Source organism: Ahaetulla prasina, chromosome 1, assembly GCF_028640845.1.
Source record: "Ahaetulla prasina isolate Xishuangbanna chromosome 1, ASM2864084v1, whole genome shotgun sequence".
Classification (NCBI taxonomy): Eukaryota; Metazoa; Chordata; class Lepidosauria; order Squamata; family Colubridae; genus Ahaetulla; species Ahaetulla prasina.
Genome location: NC_080539.1, coordinates 27,683,185 through 27,702,398, shown reverse-complemented (window position 1 = coordinate 27,702,398; position 19,214 = coordinate 27,683,185). Strand labels below are relative to the sequence as shown.

Sequence of the window (19,214 nt, the reverse complement as noted above, 5' to 3'; positions counted from 1 at the left end):
GAAGTCCAGACATCTTAAAGTGCCAAGGTTGAGAAACACTGCTCTAAAATGAGAGTGCACAAGTATTGACCTATATATCCTTTTAGATATTTGAAAAATGCTAGCATCTGTCCCCTTATTAGTCTTTTCCTGAGTAGAAACATTCTCGACTTCTTCAGTCTTTTCATAGGGCTTAATTTTATTCCCTTTGTTGTTCATTCGTCCAGTTACTCTGATCCCTCCTGAAAGTATGGTGTTGTTCAGGACTGAGTTACAAGTAGAGATAGTCCCCAATTTACAACCAATTGTTTAGTAACTGTTCAACAGTTACAGTGACACTAAATCCTGGGGTCACCTTTTGCGACCTTCTGACAAGTCACTTTTTTCAGTCTTGTTGTAACTTCGAATGGTCACTAGATGTATGGTTGTAAGTCAAGGACTACTTGTATGTTGAGAAATGGATATTGTCAATCCTGAAGCTACCCTGACAGATATATTACACGTTTCATTTTAGGTGCAAGGACGCTATTTGCCTAATTATTTAAATCAAGGGTGTCAAACTCAATTTCATTGAGGGCCGCATCAGGGTTGTGTTTGACCTCGGGGCGGGGGGGGCGGGGAAGCGGGGTGGGTGTGGTCAGCTTGATGTCACTCGTGTCGGGGGTGCCTGTGGCGGCCCGAGCGCTCTGCCAGCAAAAACGGCCTCCTGAGTTCCATTTTCACTGGCAGTGGGTTGCAGGAGGCTGTGGCAGCCGAAAACAGAGTTCGGGAGCCCATTTTCACTGCAGAAGCACCGCAGGCCGCTGCTTCCAGGGTGGCTCCGCAGGCTAGATCTAAGTACCCTGCAGACCGGATCCGGCCCCCGGGCCTTGAGTTTGACATCCCTGATTTAAATGATTGCCCTGATGCACACGCATCAGCCACACCTATGACTATGGACAAAAACATCTTTGTTGTAGCAGGGAGTCATGTCAACACCACGGGCAAATATGCTTTGACTTCTGAGCTTGCGGGTTTGAGGCCAGAACCTTTTGTGGACTTCTTGTGCGCTTTTCTCTTTGCTTTATCTGTCTTTTGCTCCTTTCGCCCCTCATTCTAACACCTGCCCTGCCCAATCCTCTCGACTCAGGGAGAGGAGGTAGAAGGAACCATAGCTGTCCTGGAAGACTCCAAGGAGATGCAGCCCAGTGAAGCAGAGATGCCTTTTGCTGGTGCCCTGAAAGAGGATGCTAATCCCAGCCACTTTGGGCAGGCTGAAGAGCCTGCCAGCATCCCCCAGGAGCACACAGTAAGAATTTTGCATACACGATGGAATTTCCCCTCGGTTTTCCTCTGCAGACCCCAGTTTACTCCCTCGTCCCCCACTCTGGGTTCTTGCCCCTAGCACATGACTCTTCTTGAACTATCCTTTATTTTCCCAGTACTGCAAATGATAATGTGCATGTATTATTTACGGATCAAAAGAGGCTCCATGATTCTTCCCTTTCCTGTCTGGAATTTGTGGGTGGTGAATTAAGTGTCAAGGATATTCAAGTGACATGGCTGCATAGTAGTTAGTTGTTAAAAAAACAAAACAAAAACCTTTTTTATTCTGAGTGATCCCAGAATGCTTTTGTCAGGAAATAACTGATCAGAGCAAAGGATTAAAGGACATTTTAGTAACAAGCAAATTAAATAAGCAAGTTAAGAGTTGCCCATATGTGGGAATAAAAAGAAAGGAAAACCCCTTGCTGCTTTTGAGTCAGACATTGGAAAGGGAAGGATCTTGGAGCACCGTGTTAGAAATCAATACTACACCATAACTGAAGACCTGCAAATACAGCAGGATGGAAAGATAGCTGAAAGGATATGACACTTGGGTCCATCTTTTCACACGAGTATTGTTTTCTGTTTTTGTTCTCTCCCGCACCCTCTTCTGCCCAGATAAAGCACTTTCTGAAGGAAGACTCAGAAGAAGCTGAGCTGGTCCAGTTCCTTAACGATTCCCCAACAGAAAAGACCTTCCACCGGGTGAAGCCAGAAGCCACCCATCAGGAGAAAAGATCCAGTCCAGGCGGGACTGAAATGTTCCCTAGTGCTGCAATCCAGGCCATTCCCAAAGATGCCTTGGAGGAAAAGGAGCAGAAGGCCTTCTACCGCCCTCACCCTCTAGACTTGAAACAGCAACACATGGCTGCTCCAGCACCGCCAAGTCCATCCCGTCCCAGAAGCCCCTGGGGCAGGCTTGACCCCTATGAATCGGATGAGGTAAAGCATCTTTACAGCATTTCTGTCAGAACCTTCCCTCTGCCAGCCCAGGGTTGAAATGCACTTACCTTCGCTATCGGATCGCAAATGTGAGAGCACGCTGCCTCCATGCACGAGCAGGGCCTTCAAAAAGAGGGTCAAAAACAGGATGTGGTGACGTCTGGGCGGGTGGGCAGAGCCTCCCCTCGCCGGCCCTACCGTATTGCACGAGCCGGATAGATCCAGCTGGATTTCACCACTGTTCCAGCCCTTTCAGAATCTCCCTTTTGTAGAACTGGACACAACAGGATTGTGGCCACAGATACTTGAATGTATAGGAATACTCAACCTGGATTCCTCCTCATCCCTATTGATGGGAGTATTTTGCTTATGTCGTGAAGTAAGAGCTTCTTCTAGAAGTAATGTTTTGTTGTGCTTCAAATGCTCTGGTAATGAAATGAGTGCCCCCAATTGATGCTTTTCAAGCTGGACGTATCATTGGCATTCCCATGTTGGAGAAAGCACAGAAACAAAACAAGGGGTATTTTATTGATCAGTTGATGACTCACTGACATGAACAGTGGGTGTATAAAGGCACAGTCTATTTCCTGAGTCTTGTATAGAAGATTTATGTCATTCATAAAAAATACTTTAATAAAGAATGTTTCTTGCCAGTAATACAATTATTGTATTTACCCAGTGTGTTTAATCAAATCAAGTTAAAGGCTGAGTGGGTAAATTTGCACGGCATGTGAAGTTTAGTTACTTTTCAAAAGTTTATTTGTGGTGTAGAAACTAAGCCTATTTAATTAATGTTATTAGTGCATTATGTGAACTCAGAAATAGATTAATTCTGTAACCAAGTTAAATTTATTGTGTGAATAACTTTTAAAAACCTGTTTCAGACAAACGATTTTTGCAAAAAAGGCCTTGCAATTTGTAATACTTACTTCCCCCCCCCTTCTTTTTCCTCTTTCTTAGGATGATAAAGAGTATGTGGGATTTGCAACACTTCCTAATCAGGTCCATCGGAAATCTGTGAAAAAAGGATTTGATTTCACACTAATGGTTGCAGGTATCAATGCTGAAATTACAAGGGCTGTTTCAGGAGACAGTATATAATTGTTGCAGATTAAAAACACATTATTCATGGCAAAGAACTATAATTAAAACTAAATTTCATTTGCCTTACGTTTAGATAATGTGTGTATAAAAGTCTAAAGGGAGAGCAAAATATATTCTGTGGCATTTGATCTATGAGATCTTAGAAATAATTCCACAGTATTTTTTATTGGATTGGATTGGATTTTAAAGTTGGATTTACCAGTGGACAGTCTAAACCAGGGGTCTCCAACCTTAATAACTTTAAGCCTGGAGGACTTCAACTCCCAGAATTCCCCAGCCAGCTGGCTGGGGAATTCTGGGAGTTGAAGTCCTCCAGGCTTAAAGTTGCTAAGGTTGGAGACCCCTGGTCTAAGCTGCAGATGCCAAAGAGCTAGAAATAGGAAGATTGGCTTTAACTATACAAACTTGCTATGCAAATTGCCACTGATTGTTTTCTTTAAAGAATTCCTCTTTATTTAAAGCATTCCTCTCATTTGCTGCTTTTTCCTTCAGAAAAACTGTTTCTTAAGAACTCATTTTCCTTATAGGTAATATTAACTGTTCCTCCTCTTGCTCCTCAGGAGAATCTGGGCTGGGGAAGTCCACTCTGGTGAACAGCCTTTTTCTTACAGATCTATACAAAGATCGCAAACACTTAAATGCAGAAGGTATTTGTTTGTTTGTATGTATGTTCCTTTATGCTTCTTACTTTCCAACTCTTAATACATAACACACATGCTGGCTGGGGAATTCTGGGAGATGAAGTTCATCCATCTTAAAGTTGACAAGTTTGAGAAACGCTGTCTTAGCAGCTCAAAAACAAAAAAACATAATAATATAATACAAAATGGGGGGAAAAATACAATAACTGTAAAACAAATGGCGGACAATAAGCCAAATCATACAATCATAAAGCAAAATTATGTAGTGGTGATACTAAGCCTGAAAGATGAAATATTCTCAACCCTCATCTCCCAGAAGTCCTTTGGATCATTGCTCCTTAGCGCCACTTCCTTTCTGTTGGTTAATTATGCCTGCAACCACCTGTCTTCCAGGAGGAAATCTTTTCTTGATGAGCCTGTGCGCCTTACCAGCAAGTAAAAATAAATTGATAAACTGAAATAGTTCCTCTATTCTTAGTCCTGACAATGTAATGTGAGGGGGTGTGACTAAGGAAGTCAGTTTCCTTCTCCTTTGAAAGACAGATCAATTTTATACGTTTTACAGACAGTTTAATTTTATTTTTTTTTAAATGAAAAGGAAAATGGTAAAAATTCCTTTTTTTAATTTTAAGCAATCATGCACAAAACAGTGTTAAGTAGAGAGCTGTGAAATCACAGACATCTCAAAAAAGAATCTCCAATAGGAAAACCATACAAAGCAGTCAATGAAACGGTATTGGTCTGTGGCCAATTCTGCAATATTCTGCACCAAATACTCTGCGGTATTTCTAGCTCCCGCATCCATTCTCTGGATTTTTCAGATTCTGTTAAATTCCAGCTTTTAATAAAAGATGCAGGAGCAATGCTCTTTTAAGCAGCCAAAAGATTTCTAAACAATCGAAAGAAAGTGGAAGTAAGAAAGGAATCTTATTCCTGGTGGAAAGGCATTCCATTCGAGATCTTATTCTTGCATAGTTTACATTTCAATTGATTGGGAACTTTGCAAAATACACCCTCTCCGATTCTCCTTTTTCTATCTCGGGGACTAGAGCGGATTGTCCAAACGGTGGAGATTACCAAGCATGTGGTAGACATAGAGGAGAAAGGAGTGAAACTTCGCTTGACCATCGTGGACACACCAGGCTTTGGAGATGCTGTAAACAACACAGAATGGTATGTCTCCCTGGAAAGTGGAAAGGAATTTGCCCGAGGAAAGCCTGATTGCAGAATGATGGGAAATTGAAGGGAGGGAATCCCATTAGGCGTTTCTTGCAGGGATGAGCTAACCCTTGGATGGAGGCCAAGACTATGGTAAAAATAATCTGCAAGACACAAAAGCCAGCTGGCTGGAGGACAGGTAAATCCTGCTGCAGGCACTAGGAAGAACTGAGTCTTGCCTAAGAGGGAGTCTTTTTTTAACATGCATTGTTCATCTGGGGCTCAGATAAGAATTTTGAAGTCTAATAGTATTCATTAAAAAAAATTAAAATCTGAACTAGAAAGGAATTCCTGTCTTACATCAGATCTTGAGAAAATTATATTTCCAAATGGCATCTCTTGTTTTTTTTCCCCCTTTTCAACTCCCTAGGGATGTAGATAAGAGAGAGGGTGGTATGGACAGAAAGAGGAAAGGGGCACCCTGACCTCAGGCTCTCTCTTGGCTTAAGCCATTGCTAATTTTAAAAATCACATGCTAGCACAATAATGCGTAGGATCATCCAACGCAGATTAGAGCCCTCCGTGGAAAAAGAGATGCCAGATGTTCAAGCTGGCTTTAGAGAAGGCTGAGGAGCATGAGATCATTATTGCTGATGCACACTGGATGATTGAGAAAGCCAAATACCAACAAGAAGTGTTATGTTCTTCATTAGTTATAGAAATGCCTTTGTGTAGATCACACCGAACTGTTGAATGTGCTTAGAAAAATAGGAATCCCAGAACAACTCATTGTCCTTATGAGTAACCTACAAGTGTTGTAGTAACTCAAAAGTTACTACAATATTAAAAAAAAAAATAACTTGCGACCGATTTATGATTGTTGCAACGTTCTTTAGTCTGTGGTTGCCGATAGTGTGCTTCGCAACTGGCAACACATTTTTGCTTGTGACAAGCAGAGTGAACACTGCAGTACAGAAGGCAGAAGTACAATCTTGCGAGAAGGCCGCATGTGATTTGGATTAGGCCATATACGTTTTGGATTAGGCCACATGTGATTTGGAAGGGGGGGCTGGCACAGTCTCGGGAAGAAGACCTGGTGTGGCCAGCAATTACCTCATGAAGGCCTAGGCCAGGCACTTCAGTAGCAGCAGAAAGGTCAATCGAGGGCAGCAAAGCTGGGAAAAAATGGCAGGAGTATTGAGTGCAAGACGGTGAGGCGAAAAGATGGTCGGGCCAGCAGAGAGCAGGGTGACAGAAGTAGCATAATGCAAGGTGACCAAAAGGGCAGAGAGATGGAGGGAAATCAGTGGTGCTGGTGGGAGGAGTCTAAGAGGAGGCAGTCCCTTACTTAGGGATCTTCTTTTGAAGATCATTTGACGGCCGTCTCCAGGAGAGCTTTTTACCAGGTTCGCCTGGTCCGCCAGTTGCGCCCCTTCCTAGACCGGGATGCCTTATGCATGGTCACTCATGCGCTCGTGACATCTCGCTTGGATTACTGCAACGCTCTCTACATGGGGCTCCCCTTGAAGGGCATCCGGAGGCTGCAGTTGGTTCAGAATGCAGCTGCGCGGGTGATAGAGGGAGCCCCTCGTGGCTCCCATGTTACACCAATCCTGCGCAGACTGCACTGGCTACCTGTGGCCTTTCGGGTGCGCTTCAAGGTTTTGGTTACTATCTTTAAAGCGCTCCATGGCATAGGGCCGGGTTACTTACGGGACTGCCTACTGCCACCGATTGCCTCCCACCGACCCGTACGCTCTCACAGAGAGGGACTCCTTAGGGTGTCGTCCGCCAGGCAGTGCCGACTGGTGACACCCAGAGGAAGGGCTTTCTCTGTGGGGGCTCCCACCCTCTGGAACGAGCTTCCCCCAGGGCTGCGCCAACTTCCCGACCTCCGAACCTTCCGCTGCGAGCTTAAGACACATCTATTTATTTGCGTGGGGCTAGCCTAGGGTTTTTAGTTTTAAAGTTAGTTTTAATGGGGTTTTATACTGTTTTAGTGATATTTTAATTTCGGCCTAATTAATAAGTTTTTTAATTGTTGTTTTTATTTATATTATTCTTACGTTTTTATTTGGGTGTTCACCGTCCTGAGTCCTTCAGGAGATAGGGCGGTATAAAAATTCGAATAAATAAATAAATAAATAAAGGAAGGATCAGGCCAGGAATGACTTAGATCTGGGTAGATCCTTTGAATCTTTGGGACTCAGTTAATCATAGCAACCGGGAGCCAGCATTGCCATCTCTAAACAATGTGATCACATGACATAATATTTTGCGACTGCATCATTTAGCAATGGAACTCCTGGCCCCAATTGCTATCGTAATTCAAGCACTTACCTGTATTGACTCTTTTCAATTTTGGTGTTGGAGAAGACTCCTGAGAATACTGTGGAGAATCAAAAAATAAACAAATGGATCATTGAACAAATCAACCAGTGTTCTTACTTAAAGCACAAATGACCTGGCTCAGTTATTCTATTTTGGGCACATTGTGCGAAGTCCTAGCTCTCTGGAGAAGGCTCTGATCCTGGAAAAGGAGGAAGGAAAGAGGAAGATCAACAGCAAGGTGGATGAACTTATTTACAATGAGTGCACCGTTGAAAGAGTGGGATGACCAAGTTAGGGACACATCTTTCTGGAGAAAATCTATCTATGTGTTTTCTAAGAGTCAGTACCAACTTGATGGTGCATAATCAATTTAAATGTTTTTGAAAAGGTGGCTGAGATCCTGTCAGATATAATTTCTTTCAAAATAACTGGAGCGGGTTTTGGTTGTTTTTTTTTTCATTCCTGAGGTCATTTGATACCATATCAGTGGATAATTTGATTCCTGGTAGATTGAGTGAGCTGTGTTGACGTGTAAGAGAGACTGCTGCATTTCTGGAGTAGTTCTGCTGAATTCTGAGCTACAGCAATTGTGAACCAGCAGGGAGACTTCTGAAGGGAAGGGAAATATTTAGATTTATCTCCACAATGGCTTATCAGGCATGAACACATTAGGAGTCCTACTGAATTACTCTGAACAGTCCCTCCCCCTCCCCCCCCCACACAGAAGAGATGTTCAACATTTCACCCTTGCTTCCATCCTATCATGCTAGCATGAATGTGCTACTTACGGATGATCACTGGAGAAGTGTGTGACTCACTCAGGAACTTACATTGAGACTAGCAGAGGTGGGATTCAAACCTGAGGCTTCCAAGGGTAGGTAGCCATAATTATATCATGGGCATTTATGCAACTTTCCTCGTCTTCCCGTTCTTTCTCCTCCTCCATAAAAAGAAAAAGAATGTAACCTCTTAATTAATTAATTTCTGGCAGAAAATAGATCTGGATATAGTTCCTTGGGTGATTTGCAAAAAATATATCAGGGATTTCCTAATTGTCAGCAATAATATCTGTCCCAGCCCTGTGTCAGAGTATGAATATTCATAGAAATTCTGTGTCACAGTAAAGTTTACTTTTGATTGTGCAAAATGATGGCTAACTCCCTTTCAACTCACCAATTCTAAATTATGTTCTCTTTCTTCCCCCCCCCCCCCAGTTGGAAGCCTGTGGCTGATTATATAGATCAGCAATTTGAGCAGTATTTCCGGGATGAAAGTGGCCTTAACCGGAAAAATATTCAAGACAACCGTGTCCATTGCTGCCTCTACTTCATCTCTCCTTTTGGTCACGGGTATGAACTAAACCAGCCTACTCATGATTCTGGAACATGCTTTTTCTTAAAAAAAAAAAAAAAAGTTGACTAAAGACTTTGTGATTGCCTTGCTATTTAAAAGACTCTTAGCAGGTTTTTTTCTGGCCCACCCTTTTAACCTCAGGGTCTTCAATATGCAACCCCTGGTTTTCCAGCCTGGAAGTTATATATGGTTAGAATGCTACACAACCTGTAAAGTCTATGTGCAATTAATGTCGTATCTATTAACATAGGAGCCAGTCCAAAGATAAGCCAATCCTTGAATTTTTAAACAAATTACTATGTCACCTGTGGACAATTATCACCTGTGGATAAGCTGACTTGTATTTTTCATAGTGTTTTGGTTACAAATTTGAGGGTCTACGTGTTTGTGGACGGGCTGATCTACAAATAGATATGGGAAATATGGGTACTTTTTAAAAGTACAGCATTATTGTATATACTTAAAGATAAGCCCATCCATGGCAGTGGTGGGATTCAAATTTTTTTTACCACCGGTTCTGTAGGCATGGCTTGGGTTGGCTTGGCGGGCATGGCAGGGGAAGGATACTATAAAATCTTCAATCCATCCCCACTCCAGGGGAAGGTTACTGCAAAATCCCCATTTCCTCCCAATCAGCTGGGACTCAGGAGGCAGAGAATAGATGGGGGCGAGGCCAGTTAGAGGTGGCATTTACCAATTCTCTGAACTACTCAAAATTTCCACTACTGGTTCTCCAGAACTGGTCAGAACCTGCTTGAATACCACCTCTGATCCATGGATAAAATGAAACTGATTTTTAGATGCATTTTATCACCTAAAATTCTTAGCTTATCTGGGACAAAATGGTATATCGATTTTATATCATGGCACCTCTTTCCTCACAGCATGCTCACAATCGATCCCCACTCACAGCATGCTGGACCCAAGCAGAATCTAGGATAAAGATGTCTATCCATGAGGAGTAAAAGTAATTGGAAAAGATTCCCCTAAATTTTGGAAAACAACAAAAGCTTTCAATATAAGTAATTCTAAAATGTGTGAGTCAAATAGTCTAATCCTTAAACAATTTGAATGGAAGGCCATACTTCTTCTTTTCATGTTATCTCCTACTGGAAATTGGAGAATCATTTGTTCTGCAGATGTTACTACATGAAATCTTTGCCAAAAATACAGATTTTTTTCAGTCAGGGTCTGCTACGCCTGCCAGTTCTGCCTTTCTTTTTAACATTTCCTTATATAATTAATTGAAATACCATAGTTATTTTTGTGAAGTATCATTGATTGCTGCCAAATAATTGGTATAGATTCTAGCACATGGTACCCCACTTTTTTGCTTATTGGCCAAAAACGAAAAAATCACTTTCCACAGCTCCCAGGAATAGAGTAGAGTAGAGTAGAGTAGAGTAGAGTAGAGTAGAGTAGAGTAGAGTAGAATAGAATAGAATAGAATAGAATAGAATAGAATAGAATAGAATAGAATAGAATAGAATAGAATAATAACTTTATTGTCACTTTGAATGTACACTAATTGGCATACATTTGAATGACATTTTGTTGCATACAGCTCTCAAAGGGTCACCACCTCCAATATACACGACATGAACATAACTAAATAAATAAACACAAAATTATGTATATACTTATTTTGTATATAGTGAACTCTTGTCTGCTCTTGGCAGTTTGCGACCTCTGGATGTTGAATTCATGAAAGCTCTCCATCAACGTGTGAACATTGTTCCTGTCTTAGCCAAGGCTGACACACTCATGCCCTCCGAGGTGGAACGAATGAAGTGCAAGGTAAAAGACGAGATCTTATTAATCATACTTTTATACTGCACCATCTCCCGTAGGACTCAGGGCGGTTCACAGGCATATTAAAAGACAATATAATAAATAAGCATTAAAAACCCAATTAAAACTAAATATTATCATAGCCAAATCACTAAAAACGATAAAAACCGGTTAAAAACTTGGGGGGGGGGCACTTTTCTCACTTCCACGAACAATGTAAAAAACACAACATTGAAATAAATAGCGTAACCTAAGCAAAACTAATTGGAAAAGGAAAACAAAAAAGAAAATGTCCAAGATTTTGAAATTGTTTCTGAAGTATAAAAGGATTAAGTACTGGTAATCCTCGGTTTATGACCTCTACAAAGCTGGCTGAAGAATTCTGAGAGTTGAAGTCCACAAGTCTTAGAGTGGCCAAGGTTGGAGACCCCTGTTCTAGCAGACCCTCATTGGCTCTTGAAGAATTCTTGCAAAGGCAGTGGGTGCCCATGTTCATGCAGCTTGCTCTATAGAATAGAAGGAACCAAAGCTATGATTGAATTTCATCGGCTGCTGGCATGTTTCTCTGTTCTAGATTCGTGACGAAATTGATCGGTTTGGGATCCGGATCTATCAGTTCCCTGATTGTGATTCAGACGAAGATGAGGAATTCAAGCAGCAGGACGAAGCACTCAAAGTGAGAGATTACCAACAGTGGGCATTGGGATCCACTGGTTTGGCTAGATGTACCTGATTGTGGTTTTTTATTATTATTTTTTATTTATTTTGTCAAGCATGTATTTTATGACAGATAACAAGTGTAAACATAATTATAAATACATGTAAAGGATACAAATAAAAGAAAACATTAAGACAGGGACGGTAGGCACTCTGGTGCGCTTATGCACGCCCCTTACAGACCTCTAAGGAATGGGGTGAGGTCTACAGTAGATAGTCTAAGGTTAAAGTTTGGGGGATTTGGGGATCCCAATCAAAATGAACAAATTCAAAATGAAAATCAAAATCAAAATGAACAAATTCAAAATGAAAATCAAAATCAAAATGAACAAATTCAAAATCAAAATGAAAATCAAAATGAACAAATTCAGAAGAAAGCCTAGTTTTCCCCAGTCATATTCCACATGTGCTGATGCTTTGACTGTAAAGGAGCTTTTCCTAATATTTGAAAACAATATGTTTCCTATTTGCTTGCCTTTTTAAAATTAAGGCACGTGTTCCAAGCCAGGCATGTATCTCTAATTCCAGTTAAGCCATACTAAAGAGAGGCAGCTAGGCTTGGATTAAACTCTTAGCCTAAGAAAATATTTTTTTTCAGTCTTCTCCCATTCCAGACATTTATGCTCTTGATTTAATATAGCTTTCCCTAGCCTGGTGTCCTCCAGATGTGTTTGGACTGCAGAATGTCAGCCAGGAACCTGGGACATTGCAATCTTATTCATCTGGAGACCAAGAGCGGGTTGGGAGACAACCTTGTTTAATTTAAAACTGCTGCCGTTCTTATAAACATGGGTCCCCAGTTTGGAATCCACAGGTCATTTTTTAATCACTTTTTTCTGTTTTATTGTTGTAAGCCACCAGAGTAGCCCCACAGTGAGAATGGGGAGCAAATAAATTTAACAAATAAAAATTAAAACATAATAAATTATACCTTTTTTGATGCCTGGCCCGAATAATTTAAAAAGAAGAATCCCCTTAATTGAAACAAACGAAAGGAAATTGGTGGAATGCAAAGCACTTGTGCATCGTATTTTATTTACTGTACAACAAGGATCATCTCTTTTCCAAGCCTTTTTTCTTTTTTGATGCCCTCAGAATCCCATCTCTTATTTCACTGCCAAATTTGGTAGTGCAATTGATACAAGTCCATGATGCAGTTCCTTGAATTTTTTGAGGAAGGCTCTCTCTTTCATCACTAAATATGTGTGAAGTAGCAAAGATTGGGAAAGGCCTCCTGCCATCCTATTTGACACCTAATTGCCACCGTCCTTCTGCAGGACAGCATCCCCTTCGCTGTGATTGGCAGTAATACCATTGTGGAGATGAAAGGCAAGCGGATCCGGGGGAGGCTGTACCCTTGGGGGATCGTTGAAGGTAACCTATAGCTCCTTGTGGCTCAATAAACTGGGGACTGCAGCTAATGGGTCGACATTGATTCAATACAGAATTCAGCAAAAATGTTCCATGCTCCCCTAGTTTGAATTAACATCCAATTACCAATGCTCTTGTGGGATGGAAATACAAAATATTGACTTTGGCAGCTTAATGTCTTAGCTTTGACTGTAGAAATCAATAAAAGTTTCCTGTCCCCAAGCATTAAATGAGCGTTTTGTGGAAAGCATGGCCTCAGCAGGGTAGTTTTGCCCCATATCTTGTTGGAAAAATCAGGAGGTAGGGATGTGGGAGAACATTGACAAGAGGCCACCTGTCGGCAATCCCAATGGTTTATTACAGGGGCATTCCCATGGACTGTCAAAAAAGTCAAGATGGTGGGGCACAGCTACCCAATCAAAGCCAGATGTCTTTTTTGCATGCACTTGATCACACATTGGGGCTTCAGTTGTGCAGTTTTGCCCTTGGCCTTTTTTTTTTATCACCCTTGCAAAGGTCCCCAGTGTAGACATGGGAGACTCTTGTTCTTTGTCTCCCATGGTTGGATCTCTCCTATCCAACCAAAAGCCAGTTGGACTGGTTGTTGAGTCGTTCTTCTGTGTTACAGTTGAGACTGCCTTCTTTAGTGCATTGAAGGCAAAAGGTTACTTTAGAGGCAACACAGGCCATGCAGCAAGCAACCTTTGCTGTGTCCTGGCACCTGCTGTCTGGATGGCTGTTTCAGTCTGTTCCAGAGTAGAGCCAACCTTGGTCCCATCCTATCCTTTTGTCCCTGTTTGACTTGAAAAATCCAGTTTTAAAGCTTGGATTTGAAGGATGCTGAATTTCAAGATTTGTCGTATGCCTAAAAATGAATCAGAGTCAAACATAGCTTGGGAAAGCCAATAGGTAGGTAAATGGGGAATGAGAGCGAGAGCGAGAGAGATTGGAAAGCATTTGTCTGAAATGGTATAGGGTTTTCTGCCTAAGCGGGGGGTTGGACTAGAAGACCTCCAAAGCCCCTTCCAACTCTGTTTTTCTAAGATTCTAAGAGAGATTGAGTAATATATAATCTTTTTTGATAATAGTACTTTTAGGGACGCGGTGGCTCAGGGGCTAGCACATTGAGCTTGTCGATCGAAAGGTCGAATCCCTAGTGCTGCCATGTAACGGGGTGAGTTCCCATTACTTGTCCCAGTTCTGCCAACCTAGCAGTTTTGAAGCATGTAAAAATGCAAGTAGAAAAAATAGGGATGACCTTTGGTAGGAAAGTAACAGCGTTCTGTGCACTTTGGCATTGAGTCATGCCGGCCACATGACCATGGAGATGTCTTTGGACAGCGCTGGCTCTTCGGCTTTGAAACGGAGATGAGCACCGCCCCCTAGAGTTGGCAACGACTAGCACGTATGTGCAAGGGGAACCTTTACCTTTTTTACTTTTAGATGACACCACTCAAAAAAGCTAAACTACTGAAAATGGTGCTGAATTAAGGTGATGAATTTAACAGCTGCTTTAAAATGTTCTTCAGTTGATTACAGAGCAGGGCCTGTCCACAACCCGTACTGGCAGCGCATATAGAGCATATTTGACCTTTGGCAAATCAACATTAGGAAAGCTAAAACAATAATTTCAGTATTTGTTATAGGGAGGTACTTTTTTTTTTTTGCATTTTTATAATAAGGAAAAAGGGAAGAGATGGCATCAACAGATTCTAGCAAAATCACTTGAAGCTGATCATCGTGTGTATACATACGAAAGTATTTCCTCCAAATGTGTGGGTGGGAGTTGCATACTGTTGAGTCTTATCTTGAATTGCTCAGGTCTCTCTCGAGTGCAGACTCCTAAGAAAGTAAGAGGAAACCAAAAAGCTGCAAGCCAAATAGGAAGCAATAAACTTTCCTTCATGTTTTTGCCTGCCAGTCAGGACATTCAGCGATTCCCCAGACAGGCTCCATTTCAGTCTCGTTGCTAAAAGTCATCAATAGGCTTTTCATCTCCCATGGATTTGTGTCCCGTTTTGAGATCGTTGAGCTAGAGACCGTTGCTGCGCTACGCGGTCTTGAATTGCACTCCCTTAACTCCGCATTCTTTTGCCAGTGGAGAACCCAATGCATTGTGACTTTGTCAAGCTGCGCACCATGCTGGTAAGGACCCATATGCAGGACCTGAAGGACGTGACTCGGGAGACCCACTATGAAAACTATCGGGCTCAGTGTATTCAGAGCATGACTCGCATGGTGGTGAAAGAGCGGAATCGCAAGTAAGAGAGGCGGTGCTGGGAAGGAGGAGGTGGAACTGGGGTGGGGAGGGGAGCTGGGCAGATGGCACAGCTGAGAAGGATGAAGGAGATGTGAAAGGTGGGATTCCCCCACGTTCAATAACCTTGTTGTAACCTCCTCTCCAACAGGTATAAGGAGGAAAGCGAGGCAAAGCGGCCTTAGGTGGAATCAGAGACTGATGGAGGCAGTTCATCAAGGAAAATTAATGCTGGCTTAAATTCACAGATTTCTTTTAAATGATGATTTAGGCAGGTATTTATTATAACAACAGATGGATAGGCACTTTATTGCAAACAGAATAAATTATGTACATTGAAATCCATCTTCCTGGTTTGTGCAATTTTGTGCTAAATAGAAATATCTCTAGATAGGCCGCAGTATAAATACAAGTTATATATATATATGGGAATGGGAAAAGTTAAGCAACCAGACTAGGACAATTCACTGAAAATGTCAAGGCCCAATAAAAGCTGTTTTTCTCTGAATTGGACATCCATATATATATATATATTTATTTTCGTAGGTTTTCACGTGTATAGGTATGTAGGTCTTGGCGTATTCGGGTCTTTTCCCGTGTAAGGTGGATAGTATCTTGGCGACATTTCAACACCTTATCGAAACTTCGCCAAGATACTCTCAACCTTACACGGGAAAAGACCCGAATACGCCAAGACCTACACCCACCCACCCACCCACACACACACACACATATAAATTTTTTAAACTCAGCAGCTGATTGTTGGATGTCCAAGTTCAATGGATGTCTAAGTAAATGGATGTTGGATATCCAATCAGGAAGAAAACTCACCAAAGTGAATGCAGAGAAAAACAGTTTTTATTGGGCCTTGACATTTTCAGTGAATTGTCCTATTAGGAGAAACATACTTGAGTCTGGTTGCTTAACTTTTCCCGTTTTCCCCAAATCTGATAACTTTCAGAAATGCTCTCATTTTTTTCCCAGTTGAAAAATGGGATACACTGGTTATAAAAAAAATGGGAGGTGTTCTACAGTATGACTAGGAAAATCAAAATCAGGAGACAAAATAGAATATCCTGTAGCCCCTTGATTTCTTCACATCTTGCTCACCATTTTGCTGATTTATCAAGGATGGTCTTGAATAAACCTTTCCTGAGATTCTGTTTCTCTTAACTCATCTTTTCTGTTGTTCAGTTTCCCCCAGATCTTGCTTGTTTTCTCATACTTCCTTGAAATCTGTCCTGCTAACTCATTGACTCTGTTCTTCTGCAAAGCTTGACTTTCTGCGTCTCTTACTCCATTTGCCACTATTCCTCTCTGTCTAGCTGTGGCCAGCTAGAAAAGATGTTTTATTTTGTTCCTAAAAGCCATGTTTTAGTCTGAGCAATCACAATCTTTCTCAATGTGCCAGGTGCACAATTAAGAAATAAGCATGGTGCATTGTTTTAGCTTACAAAATAATTGAGTAATAATAATCCCTGGATATTCCACTGTAGCTGTTGGAGGAGAGGAGGGTAGGTGCAGTGTTTTCAACCTTGGTAACTTTACGATGAAGCACTGGTTTGGCAAAACATCAGAAGAAAATGTGTTTTCTTCTGATGTTTAAGGGATTAGTCAGAAATCCCTTTTCTGACTAATACATGTTATTACTGTGTTTCCCTGAAAATAAGACCCTGTCTTACATTTTTTTGAACTCTGAAATAAGTACTTGGCCTTATTGCCATGTGCTCAAATGCCCGATTGGGCTTACTATCAGGGGATGTCTTATTTGGGGGGGGGGGGGAAACAGGGTAGAACGTATAAACTTTTGTGACTTGCGTCTGATTTCATCAGATGCATCGAGTGGCTTGAAAGATGGAGGATTTAAATTGGGATTAAAGTCGAGGAAGGAAGGTAAAACAGGTTGATTATGCAGATTACATGTGAGACAGATTACAAGTACCTTTAAATCCTACATTTTATGCCTTTTAATGAAATGTGCTAATCTGCTTGGGTGGTCCTTGAGTTAGTACAAAGTTTCTGGGAGCTTAACCTGTTGAATGCACTAACCTAATGATCCTCTGTAACTCTTCCACTACTGCAGTCTGCATGCTGGAAGGGACTTAGTGAGAAAGCTTGGGTGGAAAGAAATGCAAGTGTAGAAAAAGGAAAAAAAAACCTTAGTAAGGATACCGAGGAGGTAGCACATTCAAGAAATTATGTGGTGCTGCTTTTTTTATTGGTTTGTGTATGTGTTAAACTGCAGAGCAGGACATTCTCTGTATTGGCAAGTATTGGCAGCTGTTAGACTTCTCAAACTATTTGAGGACAGCCCTGTGTATTATATATGAAGGATGAAATCTTTACATCCATGTCTGTTAGACATGAATTGTTTTCTCAGCAGCAATGACTGAAAGTTAACCGTTTTCTGAACAAAGCAAATTAGACAGTATGTGATTGTGGGAGAAACAGTGTATAGTAAAGCTGTGTTTCTCAACCCCGGCAACTTCAGGATTAATGGACTTCAACTCCCAGAATTCTCTGGGAGCCTTGGCTGAGGAATTCTGGGAGTTGAAGTACACACATCTTAAAATTGCTGAGATTGAGAAACTTGGAAAAAACTTGGAGAAGAGAACTTGGAAGAAACTGTCCTCCTTTTTTACTGGGTCCTGATTCTTATTCAGGATTTTCCCCACATTTACTGTGATTTTTGTCCTACATAAATGGAGAGTAGTCTATACTTATACTGTATTTTTGAGGAATTCATTATGTGCCACCAAGTTGTTTTCGACTCCTAGTGACCATATAAGCGTTCACCACTTGCAAGTCTTTTTTGCACATTTCAACCCCAAACAATAACCCTCTGAGACACATACTTTCGCATCCCTTTTTCTTCTCTCTACCTGAGAAAGAGGATTATTTTCTTGGCAACCCCTATTGGAGAAGATGACTGAGGATCAGTGGTTTCAGAGGCTTTGCTTCCATCTCTCTGGCTTTTCAACTGTGGTTCCACCACTGGCAGAGTTTGGTCCAGGATGCCTGAACTAGGGCACAGAAATGATCCTCTAAACTAGGGAAAATCTGGAACTGTGGGGGTGGGGTGAGTCTTGGAGGGAAGCTTCTTCCTTGCCCTGCCTTCCCATGGCGAATTTAAGCTGGGGGGACTCCATTCCCCTGTTCTGCTTGCCATCCTGTTTAGAGGGGAAGGAGAGGTCCCCATCTTTGAGAGACCATTATAGCAACAGTTTCTTGGAATGAACAACTAAGCCCCCCTTTTCAGTTTTGCTTCCACTCCCCTTTGCTGTTGGACTTCAGTAAGCTTGTAATTGCTGAGGATTTACACAGCTAGGCCAGAGTTAATGCCTAACACTTACCTCCAGAGCTGCATCTTAGTAGAACAGAATAGAATTCTTTATTGGCCATGTGTGATTGGACACACAAGGAATTTGTCTTTGGTGTTTATCTCCAGTCTACATAAGGAGAATAAAATACATTCATCAAGAATAAAAAGATGCAACACTTAGTGATAGTCAAGGTTACTAATAAGTTATCAAATCCGTACTAGGAAGCAAATAAAAACAATATAAATTGAAAGATACAAGCAACATGGTTGTAGTAATAAGTGGGAAGAGAGAGATACTCTTAAGGAAGAGAAGAATAATAGTAATACAGTCTTAGTAAATTATTTGACAGTGTTGTGGGAATTAGTTGTTAAGCAGAGTGATCCGCGTTCGGGGAAAAACTGTCCTTGTGTCTAGTTGTTCTGGGGTGCCGTGCCCGATAGCGTCATTTTGAGGGTAGAAGTTGAAACAATTTATGTCCAGGATGTGAAGGGTTTGTAGATATTTACACAGCCCTCTGTTTCACAGCCTCTGTCTGGCTTTCATGTATTTCCTATAAAAGTTCTATAAAATTGTGATGGGCTGTTGGAAGTCAGAACACCCTGACTCTATGCACATAAGATGCTTAACCGTACTGCTGGATTTGCACGATGTACAAAGCCTAACCAGAGTTACTAGTAATCACTGTTACTAGCGAAACTCTGTGAACACAAACACCAGGCGGATGGAGGTTTGCCAGCCTGGTTTGCTCTTGAGACTCAGGAACCAAGTTTGAATGGAGTGTGTGTGTGTGAATTTTTTTTTAAGAGAGCCCATTTTATTGCAAGCTAGCCCTTTTCCCAGAAAGCAGTTGTGTGGGCTTTTCTTTCGGGGGTTAGTCTTACATTGGCATTCAAAATCATGTGAAGTATTAGTACCACTTTATAAAGCCTTAGTAAGACCACA

General features: G+C 41.5%; 1 protein-coding gene across 2 annotated transcripts in view; it reads left to right on the top strand.

The window, feature by feature from the left end:
• The window catches only part of SEPTIN4 (septin 4), a 52,591-nt gene that overhangs the window by 25,697 nt on the left and 7,680 nt on the right, over nucleotides 1-19,214 (top strand). Inside the window, exons 2-11 of one of the 2 annotated variants that reach the window (XM_058164566.1) lie at nucleotides 1,903-2,226; nucleotides 3,187-3,280; nucleotides 3,891-3,977; nucleotides 5,021-5,144; nucleotides 8,675-8,809; nucleotides 10,493-10,610; nucleotides 11,179-11,280; nucleotides 12,599-12,695; nucleotides 14,791-14,953; nucleotides 15,101-15,591. In XM_058164566.1, coding sequence (XP_058020549.1) covers nucleotides 2,044-2,226; nucleotides 3,187-3,280; nucleotides 3,891-3,977; nucleotides 5,021-5,144; nucleotides 8,675-8,809; nucleotides 10,493-10,610; nucleotides 11,179-11,280; nucleotides 12,599-12,695; nucleotides 14,791-14,953; nucleotides 15,101-15,134 — 1,137 coding nt within the window. In that variant the 5' untranslated portion in view covers nucleotides 1,903-2,043 and the 3' untranslated portion in view covers nucleotides 15,135-15,591. Of the gene's footprint in view, nucleotides 1-1,902; nucleotides 2,227-3,186; nucleotides 3,281-3,890; nucleotides 3,978-5,020; nucleotides 5,145-8,674; nucleotides 8,810-10,492; nucleotides 10,611-11,178; nucleotides 11,281-12,598; nucleotides 12,696-14,790; nucleotides 14,954-15,100; nucleotides 15,592-19,214 lie in introns of those variants that run through there. The other variant, XM_058164565.1, reaches the window with a different exon arrangement.